This window comes from Phyllopteryx taeniolatus, chromosome 2 (genome assembly GCF_024500385.1).
Source record: "Phyllopteryx taeniolatus isolate TA_2022b chromosome 2, UOR_Ptae_1.2, whole genome shotgun sequence".
In the NCBI taxonomy this organism is placed as follows: domain Eukaryota; kingdom Metazoa; phylum Chordata; class Actinopteri; order Syngnathiformes; family Syngnathidae; genus Phyllopteryx; species Phyllopteryx taeniolatus.
In genome coordinates, this window is record NC_084503.1 from 31,599,551 (window position 1) to 31,621,143 (window position 21,593).

The following is a 21,593-nucleotide window of genomic DNA, read 5'->3' on the forward strand; positions in this document are numbered from 1 at the left end:
GTGACCGGTCCAGGGTATTGATATCTGATCCTGATGTATTGTGCTACATCGCCCTCTTCTCCCACCTCTGGTAAAGAATAGCAGTGCCACGCTTTAATGAGTAATTCACCACCATTTCCACATCAACACATCCAGTGTGCACACCTGAATAAACACAGGAAAGACTGAGTGGGAGAAAGGGGAGCGGTCACGTCGGAAAAGAAAAACAACAACTCTCGAGCGGAATGACTTGGGGAGGCAGAGCAAAACAGTAGTAGGAACACGGCGGGAAACCTTCAAAGATGTGCAAAGATGGTCCGCTTTATCTGACAACACACACTGAGCTGGAGGGGAGCCTGCCAAGATTAAGTAAACACAAGCCTGGTGCAGAACATGGAAAAGGGAAGGCGTGTATCCATTAAAGTATATCATTGCTGTCAGGCGGGATCCTCGCATCTCCCAAAATACTACTTTTCAGGAAATCCAAAAAATGCCCTCTTGCTTAAGTTACCAAACGCCGCATCATTAAAGTTGGTATATTGCTATCATGTACTGAAATCCTATCATAGACGGAAATTAATCTGTATGCAAAGTTACCTTCGTGGCTGACGGACTTCCTAGATTTTCACTAGTTTTCTTTTTCTTTTTCACAACATATGGACTTTCAATCTTGAGGCGACATTAATGCCGTGAGGCTACCCTGAAGTCAAGAAGCAGTGGAGTTATACGACACTTCTCAGACAGTTGATGTGTTTCAGAGAGAGTTAATAGATTTGCTCTAAAGCTACTTTCAACACTTAAGATTGATTACTCATTTGTAAGTAATAACAGACCACGGGACTGACCATTAGTCTTTGTCAAGAAAATAAGAAATTGACCATATTTGGACAAACCAGGTTTCCACCTGACAGTGACAGTATGTAGTTTTAAAAGCTTGATAGAGACACAATGTAAAATACCAACAGAAGTCAATTAAACAACAACTTATTGCAAGCTGTTGTCATTGGATGTCAATCATTAAAGCAGCGCTACTGGTCGGGATGTTATGATTGGTTGAAAACAAATTCCAATCTGTTGTTGAGGAATTGCTGTTGTTGTAGTGATGTACAGTGGACTCCCGCAAATTTGTGGTTTGGCATTTGTGGATTTTTTGTGGAAACCTATTCTCCATTATAGAAGGAAAAACTATTTGTGATTTTCAGTAACATGGTAAAAAAGTCCGAAAATTAATGTTTTATTTCTGTGGCAAAATACTGTTTATGGTATGTATGATATTTATTGTATTGTAGCATCTCTTTGAGACAATGAACAGTTACTGTCAACCGGCCCATAATGCTTAATAAGCTTAGGATGGTAACGAACAGCAACACATGCATGAAATACTAAAACAGCATTACTATGCAGTGCATTGATGTGTTGAAGCATCCATTTGGAGAATAAAAGCAAGCACCTGCATGAAACAGCCAGTCAATATGCTGCCTCCAGTGCAATAAAAGTTCATTAGAGAGAAACGCACACAGTTTGGGGCTCCTTTCACAGAGTCATATCCATATATAGAACCCAAAAAGCTCGGCAAGGCGCACCTCCAGGAGCCAGTCGAATGATGATGATGATGATTGAATTTGTATTGTGGCCAAACCCTTATCAACACCAACAAGAATATAGTGATTCCCAACCTTTATTGAGCCAGGCACAAATTATACATTAGAAAAATGTCACCAAAAAGGTAGATACTGTAAGAATGTCAATTATGCTAAGGTGAGTTGTACTCGAGTAAGAGTAGCGTTACTTTAAAAGAGTAGTCCTCCAAATAATTACTTGAGAAAGCGAAAACAAGTATTAAGTAAAAACAATAAAAATACTCAAGTATTGAGTAACTGGTGAGTAACTCGCATGTGCATGAATGTCAAAGAGTCAAACATAAAACAGGAATACACAAATTCAAATATTGCCCAACAATATCAGTTCATAACAGCCATATATTTTTTGTTATGAAATAACAAACTAAGACAAATACAGCCACAATAAATGGCCTTGAATAACGTTTTGTTTACAAATGTGAACCAGCACAATCAGCTCACCAGACAGAGATAAATAATTATATATTATTTGATTATGTTGAACTTTGACAGGTGGATTCACTCGCATTAATCACCAATGCTGACATCTGTTTCATTAATAATAATTTAAAAAAAAAACCCAAAGTGAGTTCTGCCAACTTACATCTTTATCTTCATTGCTTTGCATACACTGTGGATTGATTTTTGGGCTTGCTCCTTTTGGATGCTTAAATCGCTTTTGACAGCGTGGAATAGAGAGCGCAAACGGGTCTAAGTATGTTGGCCAAGCTGCAGTTTGCATTCACATGCTGTGGTTGACCTGCTGGTTTTAGTCCACAGAGCATTACATTTCGCAAACGCAGTCCGAGACAACCGCTTCTATGTTTATCAAGTTCCAAGTGGAGTTCTTGTAGGCTGCCATGTTCTACGTAAGTAAGTCACTTTGAAAACGTTGGTTACGTGTGTGACCGCGCTGAGACTGTGCACGGTCATGTGACTGTTTGGCTCCGTTTGATAGGTCAAATGCACTCAAACGTCACGAGTTGGATTGGTGAAACAGTCATGTGACACAAGTCTCTCTGACGAAACAAAATAGATTGCGCAAGTAATAATAAATACCGGTAGATAAAATAGAAGTAACAAGTGGATTGCAGCGCAATGGAACAGAGTAAAAGAAGCGTTTATTATTAACAAAAATACTCAAGTAAAGGTAAAAAGTATGTTGCATTAAACTACTCTGACAAACACAATTTATCCCTAAAAGTTACTTGAGTAAATGTAAAGAGTAACTATAGCTCGTTAGAACCCACCTCTGCAAATATGTACAGTACCTTCTGCCATCTAATAGAAGATAATAGATTTAATTCTTCTTCTGGTCACTATACGTTGCTGGCATGGATAGATGAACAAAGATAGATTATTTAGAGTACATAATAATTTTCTTAACATGTAGGTTGAAATTGCTTGATGACATTGGAGAGCGGAAAAAAGAAGGTGTGGATGATTCCCACGGAGGGAAACGAAATGTGTTAAAAACAAGTTTGTACAATCAGACAAAAAAAACTTGTGATGCACTATTTCCATCACATGTCCTGCGTGTTCCAACATGGGACCATCCTACCTCACCCTGAGTGGCAAATGGTGGTACCTACATGAAAGACAAAGGCAGCTGTAGGCCTGGCATCTGTGTGTGTGTGTGTGTGTGTGTGCGCGCGCGCGTGTTTGTTCGTGTGTGTGTGCGCGTGTGTGTGCGTAAAGCGGACCAGGTGTCTGTCGTGTTACCTTGCACACGCGAGCGATCCTCGACACAATGGTGTTGTCGAAGAAGTCAAATTCCTTCCCCGCCTCGCTGAAGAAGAAGTAAATTTTGTCATCGTCACCCACAGGGTTCCCTATTGGCTGACTCTCCTCGATGTAAGCCGAGCCCACAAAGAATGGATCTGTGGAAAAATAGAGTAAAACAAACAAAAAAAAATGATTAATCTGTTTGGCCTTTTGCATAAGAACTACAGTAGCCTTTACATCGCGTTTGTTGTCAAATACATAAAAAGTCCGATCTTGGAGAGTAGATGAAGCTTTAACCCTGGCTGTAATTGTACTCCGATGTCTCATCAGCATGAATTACATACAGATCCAAATAGAAAAGAGGCCTTAATTGTGCACAGTGCGTGGCGCTCTTTGGCAGAGTGCTTACAAAGAGCATGTGTGCTGACTGATAGAAAGCCAGCCATCTAAAGAGGAGCTTGTCCTCTCTGCATACATTAACAAGTGGGACCTGCTAATGAGCAGTACTTCTGAGACCTTACCTACTCAGACAGATACATTAAGGATAATACAAGTCTTGTTTCATCCAAGTTCAGTTCAGTCCATTTTTTTCAATTAATAATTGGTATTGAATCAAAAGTTGGTGATTTTACCAAAATACAGTGGTGCCTTGAGATACAAGTAATCTGACCTATGAGATTTTCAAGATACGAGTTGTCTTTCAGACGGTCTTTTGCTTTGACTTGCGAGTAAAAATTTGAGCTACAAATGCTGAACTCAACTCACTTCACAACAAGCAGCAGTTTGTCAGATAGTGAGCAATTCTTCAAAAGAGAGGCTTGAAGCAGTTTTTTTTACCACCTGCTGTTGAAGTTTATTGTAAAAGTAAAGACAAAACAAAGAGAATTATACGCTGCGTGTTTAACCAAACCACATAACTTCGCCTAACTAAAGCTTAAGGCTAACACACAATGCAAAATGCCATAGATGGGCTAACCAAGCATCGGTGTTGCCGTGTTATAACCCTGAAAGAAACAGAAATTTTAACACAAACGGTGGCGCAATAGATGGAGACAGATGATATAACAATACTCACTCATATTTGCAACTTACTGAGGAGCTGTAACCTGTACATGGAGATTCATGTATATTCCAGACATGCAAACACCAAAGGCATCAAAAAGGTGACAAAAAAAAAAACATTGTAGGGGGGTGGAGCTAATGGGCAGAGAATTGTTTTGATTTTAACATAAATTAAGCAATCTGGAAGACTCTGAAGAGTACACTATGGCAAAATAAACAAATGTTCTTCACGTAGAAAAACATTTATTTACAAGTACGTGTTGATGTACAAATTTAAGATTAAATTAAATTTGCTTCATTTCTTTGTTTTTTTTTGTTCTGGCTTCCAATTTGAGCCCAACCCATCTCCCCCTGCACCTGATGCCTGCTCCAAGCTGTGCCACATGAATAGGATCCTCCTCTTTAAGTACTCTCATTCTGGAAAACAATTGACTAAAATCATTGTTTGTTTCACTTTACTTTTCACTATTAACAACTTCAAAGGCTAATCCCAAATGCATCCTCCAGGAAAATGTTAAGTACAGTATTTTTTTGTTTTTATTGTCAATTTCTGATTTTGAAGTTAGTTTATTCTGTGTTGTCACATAATCCCCAACATCGCTCTGTCGCTTATGACGTTTAACATTAACATCCGTAAATTAATTAGATAATTGTAGGCACGTTTCCTAATTAATACAAGATGTACTAGCGGATCAGCTCTTGTCGCCGATGTTACGCGTGGGTCTTTTCCATATTATGACAGTGTGCTCGCACAGTATTTTAACTAAAGCATTCTGATACAATTAATAATTTTCCTTGTAATCATTTTTACAATGATGTACTGCATTACAAAACAACCAAAAAGAACACATTCACTCTCATTTACGCAGTGTCCCTGAACGCACCTTGCGCACACCGGCTGTTGCTTCGTGCCTGCCGAATGTAAACATGAGCGGCGGTTGCCAAGTACAGCGTTCGTCCCCGACATATGAAGGCTTGTATTTAGTATGTCCAGACGGGTTTTGTCCTGGAAGTCTCTAGCAAAACCTGGCACTCTTGAATGACAATGAAAACCGTTCTTTGACGGCAGAATGAGCGTGTTATCAATAATATTCATCAAGCAGAAATGAACTAAGTTCAGTTCACGTTCGCCCAAAATATGAACTAGTTCATCAACTTTTGTTCATTGCACTCGTTCAGGTACAACACTGGGGTTAATCACTAGCTTCCATAAAACAAACTCATTGTATTTGATTAAGTATATCATATACTGTAGAAAAAAATGCATGTATACAGTGTGATGTGAGGGTTAATCGAGTTTTTACCTTGCAGCCATTTCAAAGAGTTTTCCGTCTTTAGTGCCATTCCTTGGCCCAAACTCTTATAAATGACAGGCTCGTTCCCTTGGAAGTTGCTGACCGTGCCCGTGTACAACTCACCATCTGAAAAAGGAAGAAAAAAATGTTTAAAATGGATTAGTTAACTAATATTCATAATACATAATAATAATACATTAGACAGAAAATTATACGCTCGTGTTAAGCATGAAAAGAAAGTCTGAACAGTGGATCAGCCAAGTACTAATAACCAGTGCATTATTTACTGTAAAACAAACTGAAGACTCATGGTTAGCATGATGACTCCTTCGCAATGGTGGTCAGTCAGGGTAAGCAAAAGCCTTCTGGTGCTGGTCTAAACACTACCAGAAGCATTGACCTACATTTACAACCAAAATTCTACTGCTTCCAGTGCATGTGGATGTTAGATATGTCCAATCAGATTTTAGGCTCTGTGTTGCCATGTCAATCCAATCCGCCAAGGGCCTTGAGAATCAGTAGTGCTGCATGACGTAACTTAGACGATATTAGCAATGGGACTGTTTCTTTACCAAAATGGATTTCAAATTTGTCCTCACACGGCCATAGCACAGGCCCTTTGATGACGACAGCATTTTTCCTTACCTCTAATTGATCTATAGTGATTTGCACACATGAATATATTTAACAATCAGAATCTCTGATGAGTGTGATGTATTTCATTTATTAAATGTTTTATGTCTTTGTCATGTCATCAGAAAAATATTGATTCTGAACTGCACCAGGTGATGTACTGTAGCCTGCTGTTATATTGCATTTTTTTTGTATATATTGATATATTTAGTACCAATATTGTTGGTACTAAAAGGTGGATAGTCAATTTAGGCCTACGTACCAAATTCACGGTCCGCCACAGCTCATTAGTAAATCAAAGTTGAAATAGCTTCTTTCTAAAAAAATTTTTTTTAAAAAGGCCTTTGTGTTTTGTGTAGTTTTTGCTGTACGCACCAACAATGATGGCGGTGGATTTGTACTCGGGATTGAAAGGGCAGCGGCTGCGTCCATCCTCCATCGCCACCTCACCGGCGTCGTCCCTCGCCAGCGTGAAAGTGGACGTGTTCTGCAGACAGACAGGCACTGTGATATCCTAATAACATGACCTCAGCAGCATCGAGCGCTAAAATACACAAGAGAGCGCTGACTTACTGGCAGCGTGGACGGTGAGTAAACAGGTTGTAATTTACCACACATATGGTTTGAATTGTGAGCAAAGCGGTCTACAGTCTGGCACACGTGCCTTAATACTCCGCTTTAATAAGCAAGCGGTGATTAAACATCAGTTTTTTCTTACAGCTTTTTTTGATTTCAACAAAACACAAAGGCATTAATAATTCAATTAACAAGAATGAATGAAAACTCAGTAGCACCACAGGTTTCCATCAACCCAAAACTATCCTGTCCGCACGACTTGTTTGAATATATTTACAAATATTTCTAAGGTGTTGGACTCTAAGGAGCGTAGCGGTTAGCACATCTGCCTCATAGTTGAGAGGTCCTGGGTTGAATCCCGCTCAGGGCTTGTGTGGGTTTTCAGCAAGTCCTCTGGCATCCTCCCTATTTATATTAAAGTGAAAATAAATTACTTTAATACAGGTTTGCACCGAAATGTAAATATCCAACTTTCTCCTACTTAAAGCTGATATCGGTGTGTTTTTTTTCTTCATGTACATTTCAAATGACATCCGTATATCCCATTTTACATTGATGAAACACATGTGACAACCCGAATGAAAAGATGCCCAAATTGCACATAACTCCAGCGACAACATGAGAGCAAACAATAATACAAACATAATACAAATATTACAGGTTACATAGCATTTAGTGAGCTGTGGGCTGAACCTTACCCCATTGATTGAAATAAACTTCGTTACTTTGAACCTTCATTCGCAAATGCTCATATTCGCACATTATCTTTTTTTCGGAAACCTATCCTCCATTATTTGCTGTTTTTATGCTCAAACCAAAGCAATAAAAATATTACTTTGGCACAGTCTTGTGGAACTTTGGTGTTGTTGTTAGGTTTAATTCATCAATGGTGTTTTTCATACACATTTGACATGTCCATTTATGTTGAAGGTCCTTGAATGCACCTTGCGCACCCTCAAGATTGAAAGTAAAAGTATATTTGTACTTCTAATAGCCCATATACTTTCCCATTAAAAAAAATGACTGTATTCCATAACATGTATTATTTTGTGTAGATGCCAAAAGGTGAGTTTTAATGACTTAATACTGTTTGTTATTTGTTAGCCAATGTGTGAAGTCACATCTGTTTGTGGTAGCATGTTATTTTAGTTAGTATGCTATCTAATACTACTGATGAGCATCATGTAAATATGGTTTGTTTGTGTTGAATAATTTAATTCCTGAATACAGTAGTTAAATACATGTAACACGTGTTCATGATTGTGTACATGCTAGATGCATAGTGCTGTGCTTTGTCACCACCTTGTGGCATCTATACACAGTTAAAAAACCCTTTTCGCAGGGGCATTCATTATTTTCAAATTTTCGCAATTCGTGGCAGGGGTTCACTGTACTCCATTGGCCGCCATCAGCAATGACTTGTGCTTATTTACTGATGGTCACACATCTAATGTAGCATATTTACATCATATTTAATGGTCTATGTGTTTGCTGTAGTTGTTTTTTAACGTGTTTATTTGTGTTTACATGGGTGTGTATATGTCACAGATCGTTGGATTTCGTTGACCTCAAGCTTGCATTGACGGGGTATATCTGATCTACGGCAAGATATCCGATACGTATCGGCTTTATATCCATATTTGGAAGAGGCCTGATTCCGATCTAAAGCTGTCCGAATTCACCCACATTTTTTCTCTTCACGCTGCCATGACGCCGATACCAATTATGCTAACTGAGAGCACAAGATCAAATCAAATAGCCTAAATCCAGCCGCCAGAGTTCAACACCCAGTCTTTCCAAAGCATGTCTGTCTGTTTAAAGAAGAGCTATAAAAATAAACATAAAATGTTATGCATGTGACAGACCGTCCTGCGCTGTGTCAATATAAAGAGCATTCACCCTGTCCTCAGTCTGAGACATCCTGTGTTATGGTTTCACTTTTTGACGTCAAAAGTGGGCAAAGTTTACAGAGCTGACGCTAATGTCACCCCGCTGTTAGGCTACCATCCACTCCTGACGTGCTCCTCTGCTAGATAAACATGTCTACTGCTTGAAACCACACACACACACACAGACACACGTGCACACACACACACACACACCCAGTACCCCTCTGTTGATTTGTCTGGATAAATTGCCTCAGCAGGGTCCTGACACACTCTGATGGCAACGGATGGGAGAAAAAAAAACAAGCTTCAAAAACCAAAAGAGATAATACTGTAGAGTGGAACTTCTCAGATTTTCTGGAAAATATGCCTCAAAAGGCAAACTAAACGTCATCACATGAAATCTCCTTGGATTTTATCTCAGTGGAGTTATTCTTTGAGAAGGCTTTTTGTTGTTTCGTGTTTGATGTTACCACAGTACAGTACCAATGATGGAAAAAAGTTGTGACGATAACCAAAGAACAGGAAATGGAACTCATTGCGACATTGGAAAGGCTCTAGCCCAGGGGTGGGCAAACTTTTATACTCAAGGTCACATTCGATTTTTAAAAGGGATAGATGTGCCAGACGACGTAAAAAAATTAAAAATTAAAAAAAATAATAAATCAAATGTGTATTTAAAATAGTTCATTTTTATGATAACAGCTTAAAATTTGTTTATTTGAGTATTTAGAATTTATTATGAATAATTAACCAATTATTTAATAACAAAAATGTTAAATTCATGTTGAATAATATTTGTATGCTTTTTTTTTTTTTAGGGAAACCCATTTATTAATGCAACCAATACTGGTATTAAAGGTCTCTTGGTAAGGTAAATGCTGGGTGAGCCAGATTAAAGCACGGACAGGGTTACTTTGCTCACTCCTGGTTTTAGCTCTTCAGTCCAATATGAACAATACAATAAATAATTTCAGACACTCAAATCCATTTTTACTGTGTAGATGCTAAAATAAATAACAGCTACCATTAAAAAACACATTTGTATTGTGCTGTACTTACTGTACCCATCTGTCGGGTGTCTTCAAAGGGTGAGTAGTTTTAATTTATTTTAGTTCTGAAGAGTTTTTACTGTGCTGTGATTAAGTTATTAAACTAACGTATTGTTATAATGTTACCCAAAACATTGCCTGTATAGTTTGTACAGTTTTATGGCAACATTGGTTTCATTTTATAACAAATTAATTCACTTTACATTATATCCTATGTAAAAATTTGCTTTGAATAGAGAACAACTTGGAAGTGAAGCAGCATCTTAATGGATTGTGTTCCATTTTGGAGTTTTCCACCGTAATTCAACAGTTGGTTGAGAAACACATGCTTGAAGACTTACGATGTAGCTGCAGATGGGGCTGAAGGCGTAGGTGCCGCACACGTACAGGTGAGTGCTGTTGAGACGCAGCAGAATCTTGATATAATTGAAGCAATCGGTCTAGTTGAGAGGGGGTGAAAAAAAGTAAAAAGAACATGAAAGGTGGTATTTTTCTCCTCCCAAAACTCGCTCCTGTTCTGCACAAAAAAAATAAAAATACCTGAAATGATCAAATAAAACTCACAAAAAAAGGACCAAGCAGGGATAAAAACTAAAGCGTTCAATGGGGGGAAAAGCTGTCGCCTGCTGAGTGGAGTCGGGACTACACAGCAGACGTGTGCAGTGCGGCTCGCACCTTAGCGGGCCTTGTCACCGGAGGATAGTACAACAGCTGGTATGACAACAAGTGAACGAGCACACAAGGAAAAAGAAGGAGAAATTCCCCATGCACACCTGATGAATGTGGAAGAGAGTGTCAAAACATGATAGTTGAAGGTGACACCAAAAAGCTGTACTCAAAGTGTTGTATGTAAGCCTGCGGCAACCTGCTCTAAGTTGTGGCAACGCGTTAAGGGGAGACCGAAGGATATCCCAGCTGACTTAAGGTGAATGGTGGACTGTAAAACAGGTGGTCTACATGCTGGACTGATTGCACAGTATTCAGCTATGTGAATCATTACACTACCTGTTGTCCATTCTCAATATTGCTTATTCTGTTCAGGGTTACAGCAGTATTGATTGCTAATTTGCACAACAGTCAGCTATGTGAGCAGCTACACTACCAAGCCTACCTATTGCTCAAGTAGTACAGCTCAATGTGGTATGCACCATTGACATTACATTTAAGTGTTAATTTATGAAAGTGACACAATATACAAGAAAAATAATGCTGTCGAAATTTTGTTGTTGTTGATGTTTTTACCACTTTCTCTACGCGTAGCGGTGTATCTCACCTCGAGGTTCTTCCCTTTGAAGCTGCACTCTTCTCTCTTTCCAAGCGGAGTAGCCCAAGTTAGCTGAAGGCCAAAAACAGTCAGAATAAATCATCAATAAAACAGGGAGATGTGCTTTAAGAAAGTGTACAATGAACTTTTGCATATTGCCGTCCAAAAGAATAACATCTCAGTTAAAATGCAACACCCGTCTGATGTTGAGAAATCTGCTACTATTAGTATAGAGTATAATTTTAAAAATACATAAATAAATAGCAGTGTATATGTATATGAAAAAAAAGATTAGAATTATAATATAGATATATTTATTTGTAATATTATATATAAAATATCTATATTTATACAATACTGGCTGCTCATTACAATGGACCTTAAGGCAACAACAATAAGAAGATGACAGTTTGGTGACAGTTTAATTCTATTTTCATGATTTCCTTTGAGGGAAAAAAACTAAATTCGACTCCCAGCGCAACACTGTGCTTGTGCGGACGTGTCTGGCACAGTGACACGCTCACATTCTTCTGCAGCTTAGTCCTGCTGATGTCGGAGAGGCTGAGGGCAAACAGCGCTTCCCGGGCCCCCACGTACAGCATGTCGTCCTCCTGGCTGAGCAGCAGCGATGTGTAATTGAAGACGCCCTCGGCAGAGAACCTTTTAGCCGATCTCTCCTTTGCATCTGCGAGACACACATACAAAACGCGTTGTCATTATAAAGACACAGTCTGGTAGTGTGAAAAGTACACAGGTGGCCACTTAAAGGGGGGACTTGAAAGGTGGAAAAATTGACTTTTTAATGGGTTGTTTACAAATGTTTGGGTCTCTCGAGAGCCTGTCTGACCATCAAGTGTAAAATTAAACAACCATCTAAATCCTAAATGATGTATGTCAGAAAATGTCTCTGTGGGTAAACTGTATTGAACTTCCATAATTTACATAATAACTGCTCCCCACACTGAGTTTCTCTGCCCATGATGTGATCAGCTAGGCTGGGTGAAGATCCAGTCACCCCCCCCACTATCGTGTCAAAGCCAAAAGGTCAGCAGAGTTGCATTGATTTTTGTTGGATGCACAGGATAGCGTTAGCTTCTGATAAGCGGCACATACTTGATTGCTCAGTGAAGTTGTCAATGTGGCCTTGGTGGGTATTTGTGTTTGGTGATGTGGCCATGCGCCACATACACATGGTGTAGTGTATGATGTGATGCCTCCAACTATTATTGTCCTTATGAATGCTCACTTTTTTCTCTTGGCTCTGGTTCTTGATGAAAAGACGAAAGGCAGGATGCCATGCAATACAAAAGAGGACGAATAGAACGCGCACACTTGCAGGCGAGATGCATTCCACTCTTAGGCACGTGTGAGATACAGGCCGCTATTATGCATACACTTGACGGCAAGATAATAAGCAGCAGCCAGCGAAGCCTCTGCAGTATCAAAGCTCAGGCTCTGCCCCTGGTTGTCATCGTAACAAAAGTTGGACTTGCCATTGGCTGAGCAATATATGGGGTGAAATAAGGTTTGGCTAACTTGCATGAGACAACCCCTAAAAACGAGACGATTCAGCAAGACAAGAAAAAGAGTGCTTTTATAATTATTTATCTCGGTGGTATTTTGACAAAAGCATGTCAGACATGATATCAACACACATTGGAGCTGTTTTAAATGCAAAAGCAATGCAGAATATGCCTCCTTTAAAGGTTACAATCCTGACAAGTTGCAACAAACGCGTTTGCTGCTTTGCAACGAGTACAGTTGCACTTGCACAGTCAGACGGCCCAATGTGGCTCACACTCAAATTCCTTCGGCAAAAAAAAGTTCGCCAAAATGTGTTTCTAACCACTTGAATCCAACTAATGGCAGCCAATGCAGAATTTATCAGCCAGCAATGTGGAATCCAGACTTGGAGCAGTGGTATTAACATGCACTTTGCTCACAGCTTCCTACGTGTTAAGCGTGCTGATGCACTCCATCACATAGTTGGCTGGGAAAAAAGAAAAAACTATTTACTAAGTACTATGGATGCCAGCTACCATCATCATTTTGGATGAGATACCATACATTATTTTTCATTAGGTTTCTTGCATTGGGAAAGAGAAACTTGTCCCGGAATGTTAATAATTAGTAAAAATAAATAAATAAATCAACAACTGTCACAGGTTAAGAGGTGAAAATGAACATGTAGCATCTTGGATCTGATGCCATTCCAACTCAATGGGGTTCCTATGCCAACAAAGACAATACCTGACAGTTTGACCAAGATTGACTGAAAATTGTGAGCGGTATGGAGGCGAGAAGCAACATGTCTATCACCTCGTTGACCCAACGCACTCTAACATCTATGGCAAGGACCTTGAATTACCTACAATCAAAAGGATTTATACTTTGACAGTGACAGAATTCCTTAAAATTTAAAGATCATGAAAATAGTGAGTGGATGAGGAGCAACAAGGAACATGTACTAATAAAAGCTTCAACCCAAATATATTTTAAACATTTGACATCATTCAAGATCCACTCAGGTTCTTGCACTGAAAGAAAATTAATACCTGAAAACATAAAGGATCACATAATGCGGCAGGTACAGAGGTGATGAGGTACTCATTTGACTACAGTAATTCAAGCAAATTGTGGATCTGACAAATAATCCCAGAAAGTTTGAAGGTCTGTAAACATTGAAAGCACTAGAGGTGCCAAGGAACATGGACGAATATAACGATTGACGCAAACTACATCAAGCATCTTGAATCTGAAGCCAAGAGCTATTAGATTCTTTCCACAAGTGAATCACTACTCAGTATTAAACAGATATCAAATCAGCGGTGCACCAATACTACTTTTTTCAGACCAAGACTCTTAAATGCCCGTAGGTGTGAATGTGAGTGCGAATGGTTGTTTGTTTGTTTGTGTGCCCTGCGATTGGCTGGCGACCAGTTCAGGGTCTACCCCGCCTCTTGCCGGAAGATAGCTGGTATAGGCTCCAGCACGCCCGCAAACCTAGTGAGGATAAGCGGTACAGAAAATGGATGGATGGAAGTACAATTACAAGTACTACAGTATTTACATTTAAGCACTCGCCGATTCCGAGAACCAATAGAGTGCCATTAGGTCTTGCAATTGTGATGAAAATGTATTTTATTTTAATCAAGTTTTGTTCAAAAACACAAACTTTTCTTGAACATGGATGGCATAAGTCTCATTCAAATTGAACTTTTTATAGCGTAACGATGGGCCATTCATTACTTCAATTTCAACATCAAACTGCATGTTTTTCTAACAGTCTTGCCACACATTTCACTTAAATGTAGCCTTTAACACAATGCATTTCACATATATGGTGTCTCCGTCGGAAAACTAGGGGGCACTTTGTAGAAGGAGTACATACAATAGATACGAGATGAGGAAAAACATTGGGTGCATCTCATTTCTATATTTGGAACTTCCTAGGTCCTACCTCCTCCTCCTCCTCATGCTAGCTCCTCCCACCAGAAATTCCAATGAGGAGCCAGGATATTGACAGAGGAGCGATGCAGGAGGAGGTAGGAATGTTTGGAAGAAATGAAACAATTGTTCCTCGATGACGTCATTTCATGGAGATGTCTATTAAAAGATGACGTCATGTCATTGATATGTTTCACAAATAAACCGTCTGCGTGGCTAAATTATTACTATCATCATAAATGTCCACTTGATGTTTTATCTATTAAGCGGGATTACATTTAAGACAAATTGAATCAACACGGTTATTCTTTACAATTTTGCAGATGCAAAGACGATCGTGATTGGTCAATCCCAAACTCGTTCTTATGTATTAAACATTGTAGAACCAACAGTAATTTATTTTTTCTTGATGTGCCCAAATGCATTTCACAAATACTAATTACAACTACATAATCCTTAGAAATATGTGGTTGGTTGGCGTATAGTAACCATGAGCCATTGTAATTTAATCATTTTAGCATTAAATACTGCCCCAAATACAAGAGACACTCAGCCAAATGTATATTCAAACTACAATAATGACAAAAACAGAAGCTTAACTATTTAATTTTGAAGTTCTGCTCTGTTCAGGATCCAGCTGGTGCACGCCCATTTTTAAACGTCACCATCGAGGAGCTATAGGACCGTGGAGGATACATCAGACATCCCTCGATTTAAGCAGCCCGGGGAGACTCCTCGATGCTCGATCCTCGCTCCTCCATGCGAGTTTAAGACACTTGAGACGCTCCCTAATATGGTGGCGTGACAACAACTTTCGGGTCACGTTCAGTGTTTTGAGGAGTGAGGAGGTAGGAATGTTGCATTTTAGGGACTTGAGATGCACCCATTGAGACTTGTGGCTATAACATCAACAAGTAGGAATATAAAAGCCAGGTTATTTCTGTGTGTGAACTCCAAAATCAAGTCAATAACAAAATAAATACAAGACTGCTTTTTGAGAATACAACAAGTTATAAAACTAACTGAAAAAAAATGTATGTGATGCTTTATATCAACATCGATTACTTCTCTTTACTCAACATTTCACACTTAGGGGCTTCGTGATGGGAACGCGGTTGGCTCGCCCGGAACTCACAGGGCGGCAGCCTCCTTGGCCGCCTGGGCGGAGTTCATCATCCATTTTGCGGAGCATAATTTGCCCTCATCTAATAAAGTGCAGTAATTCGTTTTTACCTTAAAGTATCTCCACATAGACATGACATACTGTAGCTCCTACTTCACCTGCCCGGAGGTTATTTGTCAGGCAGGTAAAGCGGCATCGATGTGTTTGCGTCGGAGCACAGTACAGGTGCTGTTTAGACGTGCAGTATCAGCACCGATACGCGTATCCCTATCTCAAATGTATTAAGAAAAACAAGATTTTTTCAGAGCAGAAAAATCAACACTTGAGAATAGGATTAGCAACAAAAAAGGGACATTGTTTACATACTCTGTAAAGCCTTTTCCTGGGTAAATGTTTACTTATTGCTTCTCATTGTAAACAGTGAAAACTGAACATGACTCCAAAGACAAAATGCTGCTGCCTTGCTCTAATAAGATTAGCAGCTTGTAAACATGAATATTTCTTGCAGTTCAACTCAACCTCAAAGTACTTTGGCTAGAAAATCAGGTCTTCCTACATGGGAGACAGCCAGCTGCACAAGACTCGTCTTGTCCAAAACATCACATTTGAAGGACTTTTGCAAACCAAAAGCTCTCACTTTGCTGAAAATCCTGCAACATCTGGAGTCAATGTAGAGAAAGCCTGCCATTAAAGTCATAGGCGGGTACGCAATGTATATTTTAAAACAAAAAAACAAAAAAGATTTCCTGTTTTCTTCATCGGGTCGTTTCAAGAAAGCACAATAAAATGAAGAACAATTAAATAAAAAGCTCCCACACATTTTTAGGAATACTTAATCAGTTTAGAACCTTGAGAGATTGGGGCTGACAATAATACATAAAATAATTTAAATAATGCCGAAATTAATAAAGTACAGTAAAAAGATTTTAAAAAATGAAAACGAAAAAACAAATATCAAATCACTTTAAAACAGCTCAAAAGATATCAATGCCAAGTTTCTACCATCAGTTTAAGGACTGTCAAATGAGAAGAAATAAAATATAATGTAGAAAAACCCCAAAAAATAGAATATAATTTAAAAAACTATAATAAAATTAAATATCAAAGCCTTTGAAAATAATTCAGTTTAAAACTTCTCAAATGTAATTAATGCTGACAAATAAAATCTTAGCAAGATGTACTATAAATGTTTACTAGCCTGATGGTCTTCTGGGTTCTGGCCATCCATTAAAAAAACAGCTTCCCTGTGGCACATGAACACCCTGACGTACATCACTGGGAGAGAGCATAAAAAGCAGAGGAGGGCAAACTCGTAAAAGTAGCGGCACTGAGAAATGGACATCGTTTAAGACAGTTCTGCTAACATTGAGCGGTCTTTCTAAAAAAGAAATAAATAATGTCAGTTGCGTGGCATTTCCTGTCTTGTGGTTGATCAGCGCAAGCACTCTTGAAAACTTGAAAAGGTCATTTGTGGTTGGACAAACAAGAGAGCGAGAGAGAGAGAGAGAGAGAGAGAGGGAGAGAGATAGAACATTCCCAAACAGACGCCACGTTCATCCATCAGCCTCTTGTTTCATCAGCTGCCTGCCAGCATCAGCTCTTCACCTTTGCTCAATGCCACACTTATCATCAATACTGCCAGATCTAATGTGTTCAATTAGCCACAGGTTGCCAAGGGACACTATATGGACATAGCCTTGGCCATTACAGCTCCTCAGAGTGAGAATGAGAAAACATGTGTGGACCATTCCTTTACTCTTCTGGGAAGGAGTGGGAATTTTTGTCCATTCAAACAGAAGATGATTTGTGAGAATCAAACAAAATCCAATTAAAGAAACTAGAAGCTTCTATTAAGGACTTAAATATAATATAAAATATATACCATCCATCCATTCATCCATTGTATTCCGCTTATCCGAGGTCGGGTCGCGGGGGCAGCAGCCTCAGCAGGGAAGCCCAGACTTCTGTCTCCCCAGCCAACCTCCGCCAGCTCTTCCGAGGAGATCCCGAAGCGTTCACAGGAAAGCCGAGAGACGTAGTCTCTCCAGCGTGTCCTGGGTCGTCCCCGGGGTCTCCTCCCGGTGGGGCGTGCCCGGAACACCTCACCAGGGAGGCGTCCGGGAGGCATACTAAACAAATGCCCGAGCCACCTCATCTGGCTTCTCTCAATGCGGAGGAGCAACGGCTCTACTCTGAGCCCCTCCCGGATGACCGAGCTTCTCACCCTATCCCTAAGGGAGAGCCCGCACACCCTGCGGAGGAAACTCATTTCGGCCGCTTGTATCCGGGATCTTGTTCTTTCGGTCACGACCCACAGCTCGTGACCATAGGTGAGGGTAGGAACGTAGATCGACCGGTAAATCGAGAGCTACGCCTTTCGGTTTAGCTCCTTCTTTACCACCATGAACCGATTACAAAGTCCGCATCAATGCAGACGCTGCACCGATCCGCCTGTCGATCTCCCGTTCCATTCTTCTCTCGTGAACAAGACCCCAAGATATTTGAACTCCTCCACTTGGGGAAGGATCTCATCCCCGACCTGGAGAGGGCACTCCCCCTTTTTCCCACTAAGGACCATGGTCTCAGATTTAGAGGTGCTGATTCTCATGCCAGCCGATTCACACTCGGCTGCGAACCGCTCTAGTTCTAGTGAGAGTTGGAGATCACGGTCTGATGAAGCCAACAGAACCACATCATCTGCAAAAAGCAGAGATGCAATACTGAGGCCACCAAACCGGACCCCCTCTACGCCTCGGCTGCGCCTAGAAATTCTGTCCATAAAAGTTATGAACAGAATCGGTGAAAAGGGGACAATTCTGTTCATAACTTTTAAAAAATATATACAAAATTTATACCATCAGTTAAAAAAAATTCAGATGACATTGATGCCAATAAAGATGGAATAAACTAAAATATGATAAAATACAATGAAAACGAGCTAAATAAAATAAAATAGAAGCTTCTATTAAACATATAACTATTAATATATTTGAAATGACAAAACAGTGTAGATCATATTAAACAACATTGATGCCTATAAAGACTTAAAATACAATAAAATAATAAAATAAAATAAAAACAGCTTCTGTTGAGCGCTTTGAAAAATATAAACAGTTTAAAATGTATGAAATCAATCCATTCCTACAATCAAATAAATAAAAGACAATGAAATAAATAGTTAAATAAAGTAACATAAGAGAAGCTGTTGTATGTTAAACTTCTCAAATGACATTGATGCCAACCAACAACAACAAAAAAACAAAGCTTATATTAAACATGTTCAACGGTTAAAACTTCTCAAATTAAATACAATCAAATTAAAATTAAAAGGTTTTCTCAAAATAATAAAATTAAAATTAAAAAGTCATTAAAAATAAAATAATAGAAGCATCAAGTAAGGACTTATATAAAATCAGATTCAAACTTACCAAATGAGATTGATGAAAATAAAGAGAGATATTTATAAATAGAATACATTAAAAAATAAACTCACATTATAGAAGCTTCTATTAAGCAATGAGATTTATCCCGACAAAGAAAAAAAAATAGTAAAGAAACTCATCCAAGCTTTCTTTTATGGACCTTGCTTTGTGGACTGGTGCACTGTCCCAAGACTTTTGGACATATCGTGGAAGCTAGCAGTAAATCAGGTAAAGTTCAATTCCAGCAGCCTATTCATTCAGGGGAAAAAAAACATACATGAAGAAAGGATGGCAGTAGCAAGTCATGTATCTCAGCATGTGAGAGAGCAGCTGCTCCCCGGTGAGCCTGTGCAAACGCTCTGCAAGACAATGAGATTTCAACTCAAGAAAGAACAGAATAGCATGACTCCAGTCGTGACTGTAGTAAATACAGTATGTAAAGTATATCGGCTTGACTATCGATACACATATATCTGCATCCGTATTCTTGTGCCTGATAGCGGTCAATTCTGATATGGATGCTCCAGGGAAAAATCTTGTATAGCCCATCAACTTTGCACAAACTACCATCCAAACAAGACATTTTAATGCAAGCGATACTGATGATGTTATCTGCAAAATAAAAAATAAAATAAAAAAAAGTAAATCAAAAAAATACACGCCAAACCATATAGTGAAGCAGATGTTGAGATGCTAATCGCTCCTACGAGGCCTGATTGTAAACATGGCTCGCAATGGCTAAAGCAGCATGAGGCGGCGATGTGCAACTTTGGACCCTTCATGAGGTACAACTGCACAACGTAATATCATCCAATGTATCGAAATGTTTGCTCTTAGAAAGATGAGAACGCTCACTAGAACAGAACAACATATTTCCCATAAAGGTTATTAGGCTTAAGAGCACTATACAGAACAGGTCTTCACAGCAAAGAACACACAACATACCGGTATCTATCTGAATTTTTATCATTCGGTCATTCAATCAATAGGTGATCGATTTTTACCTCCAGAAGGGGCGCAAATGAAAGCCAGTGACAAGGGCTATCCAGAATTATTTGGTCAATACACTCTTATAACATCAAGGCATATCTCAAATAAAAGCAATCAATGAGTGAGTTACTTCCCGATCTGATATCAAAATTGTCAATAAACCCTAATAAAATCACCCAAAAATTTTAGTGTTTGAAAAAGTCCATATCACGGTCATAATTAATCTGCAACAAACCACACTGAGTGGTACCTCATACGAAAGGCCCTCACAAGGTGATAAAATGACCAAAAAGCATGTTTTGTTACTTGGAAAGTCATTATTAAGGTCAAAAATCAATTTGCAACACACCACATTGAGTCGTAACACATTAAAGGCCATGTTGGCAACCTTGCAGATATGTTATCACATTGTCAATAAACCTTAATATGGTGACAAAATTATCTAAAAACATGTTTTGTTACTTGAAAAAGTCACCGTTTAGGTCGAAAATTTAATTGCAACAAACCACATTGAGTCATACCTCATATTAAAGGCCTTGTTGGCGATTTTCCATATATGTTATTACATTGTCAATAAACCCTAATATGGTGACAAAACTACCTAAAAACATATGGGTTATTTGAAAAGGTCACCGTGAAGGTGAAAAAAATCTATTTCCAACAAACTACATCGAGTCGTATATCATATACCTGAGATTTATGCACACAAGTCAAAATGTGCTGTTTAGCATGGCTTTTGCAGAATTGTGTTCATCATATCGAGTTGTGTGTGCGCATCACAGTGAGCGGTAGTTGCACCTCATAGATAACAAGCACACCATGGCAGTGCCTAATGCTCACTGCATGTTGATTAAGCAACATAGACGGTGTTGCATCGGGACAAATAAGTGGAATGCGGGCACTTGATGGGGCTTAAACGGAGGAAGAAACAGCACGCACAAGGATGACTGCATAGCTCTCAAACATGACTTGTGTGATGCTCAGCTCTGTCTAGTGTCTCTCAGGTGTCAATCTGCTCGCATACAGTGGTGGTGGTCTACCAGAGCTGGAAGCTTTGCACAATCCTGACGCCTTTGTGGTATGCGTGAGACAAATAGAAAGTGGCTGGATCCAAGAGCAGTCGGAGGCAGATGTGTAAGGATGAATAGTTTATTGATGAAAGGTAATGGCGGTGGTCCTAGGTGGGTTGGCAGGCGGCGTTGTGGACAGGTGGCAGGCAGTGGTGAGGACAGGGAGCGATGACGGTCCGCGAGCTGTTTGTTGCGTGCGGCAGACCGGGTCAATGCTGCACAGACGTCATTCCATACAGCCTGGATCCGCTGGAGATGATCCTTGACTACGGGGACAGCCCACTGAAGAATGTCAGAGCGTGCAGAATCTGGTACGAACAGGCGGTTTGGAGGCCCAGTCTTGGGATCCGGGTGAGTTTTTTGGGCCTCGTTAAACACCAGTTCGACTTGCCAAGTGGCAGCACCAACGAAGCACGAGGAAGGATTCCTGGGTTCCGGTTTATCAGGGCT

General features: G+C 39.5%; 1 protein-coding gene across 3 annotated transcripts in view; it reads right to left on the minus strand.

Moving 5' to 3' along the window:
• Positions 1–21,593, minus strand: part of LOC133474241 (semaphorin-4B-like) — an 89,534-nt gene that overhangs the window by 17,850 nt on the left and 50,091 nt on the right. For all 3 annotated transcript variants that reach the window (XM_061765727.1, XM_061765725.1, XM_061765726.1), the window contains 6 exons: positions 11,616–11,776; positions 11,101–11,163; positions 10,169–10,267; positions 6,689–6,800; positions 5,690–5,806; positions 3,321–3,478 (listed from right to left, as the gene is read on the minus strand). In XM_061765727.1, the coding sequence (XP_061621711.1) occupies positions 3,321–3,478; positions 5,690–5,806; positions 6,689–6,800; positions 10,169–10,267; positions 11,101–11,163; positions 11,616–11,776 (710 nt within the window). The remainder of the gene's footprint in view (positions 1–3,320; positions 3,479–5,689; positions 5,807–6,688; positions 6,801–10,168; positions 10,268–11,100; positions 11,164–11,615; positions 11,777–21,593) is intronic.